Source organism: Phragmites australis, chromosome 13 (genome assembly GCF_958298935.1).
Source record: "Phragmites australis chromosome 13, lpPhrAust1.1, whole genome shotgun sequence".
NCBI lineage: Eukaryota > Viridiplantae > Streptophyta > Magnoliopsida > Poales > Poaceae > Phragmites > Phragmites australis.
The window spans coordinates 26245175-26252224 of NC_084933.1; the positions used below are offsets into that span (position 1 = coordinate 26245175).

The window sequence follows — 7050 nt, forward strand, 5'->3', positions numbered from 1 at the left end:
TTCTGGCCTTTCCAGTCCACTTGTCTGTCCAGCTTTGCATTTGTTGATGTAGGTGTTGTGCAGTGGGTTGTACATTAGGGGTGCGTGATCGACGAATCGTTTGGTACTCTGTCAGATCATCAGACCTAACGTTATTGCACAATGGCAGCCAGATTCAAAGTTGCCCCTGCATCTTGCAAGCTTTCATATATGACTTTAGGTACAGGCCTGCACCATTGGACAATGTGTTACCCATGATCAAGCTGAGCTCAAACCAACCGGGGAAGCCAGCATTTCATGGGCAGAGGAATCTAGTCGTGCATCAGCTGCGGGAGTGGCAACGAAAGGGAAATCATGGACGAGGTGAGACGAGACGAACACAATCCTGCGGCCCAAACGGAGAGGCCCCGCAGTGTCTGTTCGACTGGCCCATACGCCAGTTGGACGAGGTCGTGTCCGTATCAACCCACCTCTCATTTCGCTGGCTCTTTATTCAATAGTGCGAGTGCAATAGTTTCAGACCTAGTACTTGTGAAGGAAAGTTTAGCCGAGAAATTGATGAAAAACAACTTTGTGCACTTAGTTATTTGGATAGAGTTTGTTTACCGAGAAATCAAGTTGAAATATGTATTTATTAATTTATAATGAGCGAGCGATAAAATTATTGATTTGGCTTGTCGAGTTTGAAATTGTTTAAGTTTGGTTTGAGCAATTTGATTATGGATTAACTAGAAGTTACAGACAGATAAATGTATTTGTTTATCTCATGATGTGTAGCTTACGGATGCAACTTGACGGTCACTAGTGAGTGATTCGGGTTAAGCGGGTGCTTGGTGTCGGACGATCAAGAAAATCGGATAGAGTCAAAGGTGATCCTGGCTGTATACGTGGAGGTCAAGCAAAACATGAAACAGAGGGTGAAAACAGCGTGTTGACAAAGTCAAATGAAAGGGATGCTGGTGCAAGTGATAAGGTGACTTGAGGAATCAGGAGCGGAAGAGACTTACCAGCGGTCAATATCGTAAGACGAAGTACACGTATCGATATCAGAGCACTTGCTTAAGGTATAAGCAAGTAGCGAGTCACGCTTTGAGAAACGTACAGAGACTTTCATGGTTGGACCTTAAAACCGTGGGATGATTGGAGGAGAATATGATAGCATCACGAAACTTGTATCGAGACGAAGCTAAGTTATGAAGGCGTCGTGATCGTTAAATGGACGAAGCAAGAAAGAGACCAAAATGCACTCAATAGTAGGTAGGAGTGTACTATAAGAGAGATATTTTGGTAAAAAATTAAGAAATTTAGGAGTCAAATTTACTAAACCTATAAATAGAGGTATATGGCTATAAGAGAGTTAGAAATAACCAATTGAGCCCTTTGTGCTATCCATTTAAGAGTCTAATGCTAGAGTTTTAGAGGAGAGAAATATGAGTATTTAGCTTATGTAATATGTGAGAGTTTTTGAGAGAAAAATTATTATAATCCGTTTAAAATAGGATTGACGTCTTTGAGTAATGAACTTTATATTTTTTATATGCTTGAATTCTCTCACTTCTAATCTCTCTATTGATTTTCTTGTAAGTTTGCATTTTTTTTAATAATTTTCTTGTTAATTTTTGTTTTTATCTTTGAGCTACAATTTTTTAATCTTATCAAGTTATTCTTTTTATTGCTAGAGGTATAAACGTTCATATACTCATACATTTGAGAGGATCTTGAATCCCCTTATCTTTATACCATCAATTTAGAGAGTTACTTCTTTCGGTGACTTTTTTATTTTATTTTTCGTTCAAATTTAAGTTTTTATACTTAAAGACACATGAAATAATCTTGAATTAGAACCTATAGTTCATATTTTATCCGTATAGCCATATTGCATTGGAATTTTTTTTCGCACTTTGTCTCTTTAAATTTTATGCTTTCGCTTGTATATTTTTAAGAAGTGTTAGATAAATAATAAGTAGATATATTTCACAAGAAATTTATAAAACATCTATTTACCCTGTAATCGCCGTTGTCGATCCTGCATTTACTATCCATTCTTTGGTTCAGGTGTGGCCATGTCTTTCGGTCCCGCAAGTTGAGGTCGACGCCTGCGGCGTTCACGCGGGAGCACGTCGTGCGCGACGTGATCTGGACTCGTGGGATGGCACGAGGCGAGAAGGCATGGCGTGCCCAGAACCGGCCTCGACGACCACGTCCTCTGTTTTTCTTATACATACGAAGAATCACAACAGAAAATCTGCAGTTTTTTCCGCAGCACCAAAATCCCCTCAGTGTTTACGTGCTGTGTTGGTTGCGAAGATCTCGCTGGCGGCGGGCAGATCTTCTCCGACAGAAATTCCTAAAACAAGTGGCCAGAACTTGCAGTGGATGTGGCAGGGGCGAGAGGAAGAGACTCCAGCCTCATACCCGCGGTGCACCTGGAAGCTCCATTTCAATTTTTGAGTATGAAAGAGAAGAAGGAAGAGGAGGAAAAAGAAACAAGAGAGACCTGATGTTACTAGTTCTGTCACGCGGATGAGGTGAAACTCTAGCATTTCTAGAAACGTAATCTATACTCTTATAAAATGTATAAATTACGATAGATTCAATCGATTTTCACTCTAAATTGATGAAACAATCATTGTATAAAGTAGATCCTGTTTCTTTTAAGAAATACGTAGCTAAACAGCTAACATTTCCTGTATTAATTTCGTGTGTGTACAGTTGCTAGTGAAGAAAAGGATACCGGGGAGGTTGCGCGTTGATGGTTCATGCTGCCTCTATTTTGGCATTTGTAGGCATGACCCTCCCGTGTGCCCACCACCATTGCACCCTCGCCACCTCCTTAACTCAATGCACGGGTCCTCCATTTCCATCCATCAACGGATCCACCCACCATTCCTCCCAGGTCCCCTCGCGGCTTACAGCCGAAGCGCCTTTTCGGCCCGCCTCCGGCCTGTTTGCTGTTTGCGCAAGCGGACACGGATTTTACGGATTTTACGGCAAGACCTCTCGTGTCGCCTAGTCTCGTGCCCCTTGCGCGCGCGGAATACTCTAGCTTTCACGAGATTGCCAGTCTCGTATGGCTGGAGGAGAATATGGGAGTCGAACGGAATTGAAACTAGAGGTGCATTAACAAGCAAATCCGGAGAACATATCTGCGGTAGATTCGTGGTCAGGTGATATATACTGACCATTTCTTGCAAGCAATCTAGCCGAGCTAGCTACGTTGTGCTAAGTCGTTGTGGCCACGCACGTACCCGTTAGCGCCACGCCCGCGGAGGTTGCCGGCGGCGCGGTGATGCTTTCTGCCGCGGTGGCTTCGGCGCCGGCCTGGCGGGCTTGCGTTGGGGGGTCTTGGTGGTGAGCGCCTCGTCCCAGATCTCGGTGAAGGCCCGGAGGATGGCGTCGTGGTGGTGTGGCGCGTTGAGTGCGAGGAAGTGGCGGAGCAGCTCGTGGAGCTCGTCGCCCGTCACGATCCTGTTCTCCACGATCATGTTCGCCATTGACCGCCGGAAGTCGCTGAGCGGGTCCTCCGACTGCTTCACCACCGCCACGCTCCCGTCGAGCCTGACGGTGCCGCCATCGCAGCTCTTCGTTTTCCGGTGCTTCGGCACCTGCGATGGGGGAAAGTTGTTGACGTCTTCTTTCTTGCTGCCTATGTCCATGCTCTTCACGTTCGGGAGCTGCTCAGCCGGCAATGGCAACGGCGAAGGTGGCGGTGGCGGCTGCATGGAGTGGACCTCTTCTTCCTGACCGTCGCCTTTGTCCATGCTCTTTGCCTTCCGGTGCTGCTGCGACTGAAACTGGAAAGAAGGGGGCGGCGCTGGCGGAGAGAAGTTGCCGTGGCCTTCTTTGCTGTCGCGCCTGTCGCCGCTGTGCACGACTCGGTGCTTCACGGGCCGCGACGGTGGCGGAGGTGGCGGAGGAGGCGAGTAGTCACTCTTGCTGGTGCTCTTCCTGCCCCACGACACTACACTCTGCTCGAGGTCGTTGAGCTGGCGCAGCAGGCCGGAGAAGCTGGTCGTGGTCGCCGAGCTCAACCGCTTGCAGTTGACCTCCTCCTCGTCGCCCTCAGCCTCGACGACATCCTCCCACAAGAACGACGACGACGGCGCGGAGGGCACGGTCAGCGTGCCCGTGGACCCCGACGCCGACGGGTTCGTGGCCCTCGCCCTGCGCCACGTCGCCGTCGTAGCCGTGGACGTCCCCGTGGTGGTGGCGGAGTACGGCGACGCGGACGCCACCGCCACCGCCACCTCCACGGCCTTGGCGTCCTTGCAGCCGCACCCGAGCGCGAACCCGCCCCCGCCGACGCCGAGACGCTTCTTGGCACCAACGCCGAGGCTCATTCCTAGCCTGTACGTGTACGATCGTGTCGTGTGGCACTCGCGATTCACAGGAGTCTTGGACGGTGGCCACCGGTCGGTCGACCTTGTATGCTGGGTCGGCGTCTGGCTCGTAGTCCTCGTGAGCTGTGGTTAATATAAAGCGACGACAATGAAGGTGAGCTAAGCTGCGTAACCTGTTCACTGTGTACGGTACTACTGATCGGTACACAAATGCGCGTGGCAAACACTGACACCGTTCGCTAAAAGACAGGGAAGTCTCAACGCCGTTAAGCAGATATGAAACCACTGTCTGGGTGAACAGTGAACAGTAAAATAGAAGTATAGGGCCGATCGGCCATTGTCAATACGATTTGTCCTCATTAACAAGCTCGCCGGCGAGCCGTATCCTTCGGTGCCATTGTTCGACAGGTACGGGTGAACTACTACTGAATAATGCTCTCGTCGCATGCCCGCCCGCATGTGCAATAATGCACTACGCGGTGAGGGGTTTTAGATGGTCCCTGCAACGGCAAGAATGCGAGATTGGGCATGACATTCGGCTACCTGCAGTGCTGGTGAGACGAAGCGGAAACTTTTGCTCCTATGGCTGTGATCCGATGATTCCTTTGGATACTGCTAGTTCGAGGCGCTTGTCCACATGGGGAGCCATGGCCATGCGTTCTCGCTGGATTTCTCTGCAGGTCTCGGGCGACGGGCACGCTCGTGTGCCCCGAGGCCTGATCGAATCATCCAAGCGTGCAGTGCATAGGATCATATCTTAGTGCGAATGCGCACATGGGGGCAGTATTCTTTTGTAAACAAGTTAATTACTCTCACGTCTCAGCGCAGCTGCACAAGCTATATGCGACGAGAGCTTTTGTAACTAAATCGGGCATTAAACTGCTGATCATGTAGGTCCCATGCCACGATTCCACGAATCCTACTCCGATCATCTGATGTGGGCGTGACTTAGCATCGTTCTCGTGACAAGAGTCTAACAGTATGCCATCTGGTGACAACTTAGCAGTGCCATAAGCCACAATGATGGAATCGAAGACCACGCACTTCCAGTTGCCTCCTTTTTCGACGGATTCAGTACAGGATTGCACATTCAGTTATTCCTGTCCTACAGTTATTCTCGTGTCCATATCTGCACTTTTCTCCCATTCCCTGTGCCCTGTATTCCGGTTTTCGTATCGCTAAAGGCAAAGAGGATATGCACGATGCAGAGACATGAGGGATCAGCCTTGGGCAGAGGGAACATTAGCCTGTTCTCGTTGGCATAATTATTTCAGGATCAGCTAGGTGCCCTGCAAATGATGGCGTCCAACTGTTGATGTGACATTATTGCTTGGTGCTCAATATACGGATGACACTTTTATCCTTCTGAAAACCGATAGGGATCGTATTACTCTGAAAAAAGATGAACATTGAGTAACGAAACTCTTCAAATTAATTATTTAGAGAAGAGAATTTAAAACTCCATCATATAAACATGTGTATGCAAATTTTATACTTTTAGTAATAAAAAAAATAACCTCACAAGTACTGAAATTTCAGCTAAAAAACAAAAATAAAATAAAATCAGGAAACCGAAAAACTTACAAACTTACCAGTAAACCAATAGAGAAAAACTAGAATGAGGTGAATACAATAATACGAGTAAATATAAACTTTATTGTAGCAGAGGTCAGCCCTATTTTAAATAGATTATAAACATTTTTCATCACAAAGTTCTTACCTAATATATAGGCTAAGCACTAATATTCCTCTCCTCTAAAACCCTACCTCTAAGCTCTCAAATGGTTGGTTCAAACTCTCTCATAGTCCTACCTCTTGATTTATAGACCTAGAAAACTTGACCCATAAGTTTCATAGTTTTTTTTCTAAAATATTTATATCTTGTAATACACTCCTACCTATCATCGAGCGTATTTTTATCCATTTTCTTCTTTATTCATCGGACGACCACAACGCCTTCACGATTTAGTATTGCCTCAACGCAAACTTTACGATGGTACCACGTACTCCTCCAGTTCTCACATGGTTTTGAGGCCAAATCATGAAACTGCTTGCACGCTTCTCAAAATGTGACTTGCCGCCTTACTTACAACTTAAATAAGTGCTTTGATGTCGACATGTGTACTCTGTCATGCGATCCTGACCGTCGGCAAGTATCTCCTGCTCCCGATCTCTCAGGCTGCCTTGTCACTTGCATCGGTATCCCATTCGCTCGACTTTGTTAACACGCAGTTTCCATCCGCCTTCCATGCTTTGCTTAACCTCCACGTGTTCAACTAAGATCACCCTTGAATCCGTCCGGCCTCCTTGATTGTCCGGCACCAAGTACTCCGCTTGGCCCTAATATCCCCCCATCGACTGCCAAGTTGAATCCATCATCTGCACACCATGAGACAAGCAAACACATATCTCAAACTCTAATTCCGGTTAGTCCATAATCAAGCTCATGCAAAACCGAAGATCATCAAACCAAATAAATACCAATATCAATCACTCATCACAAGTAAATTAAGGCAAACTAAGCTTTGGATGTGGTATAGGAGACTAGGGTACATAAGTTTTAATTTGCTTAATTGTTTGAGTGCCCTAGGCTTGATCTGAGGATTGACTAAGCTTAAGTTTGAGAAGAAACTTGTTTGTGCTCCTTGTCGGCATGGTAAGATGGTTGATAATCCTCACCCACCAGTTAATCTGGTGATGACTAAACGACCGGGAGAACTTCTCTATATGT

General features: G+C 46.8%; 1 protein-coding gene across 1 annotated transcript; it reads right to left on the bottom strand.

The window, feature by feature from the left end:
- Positions 1 to 3079: 3079 nt before the first annotated feature.
- On the bottom strand, positions 3080 to 4478 carry LOC133889808 (transcription repressor OFP8-like). The gene has a single exon (XM_062330284.1). It carries the CDS (start codon positions 4317 to 4319, stop codon positions 3231 to 3233), a length of 1089 nt encoding a protein of 362 aa, XP_062186268.1. The 5' UTR covers positions 4320 to 4478; the 3' UTR covers positions 3080 to 3230.
- Positions 4479 to 7050: the final 2572 nt, after the last annotated feature.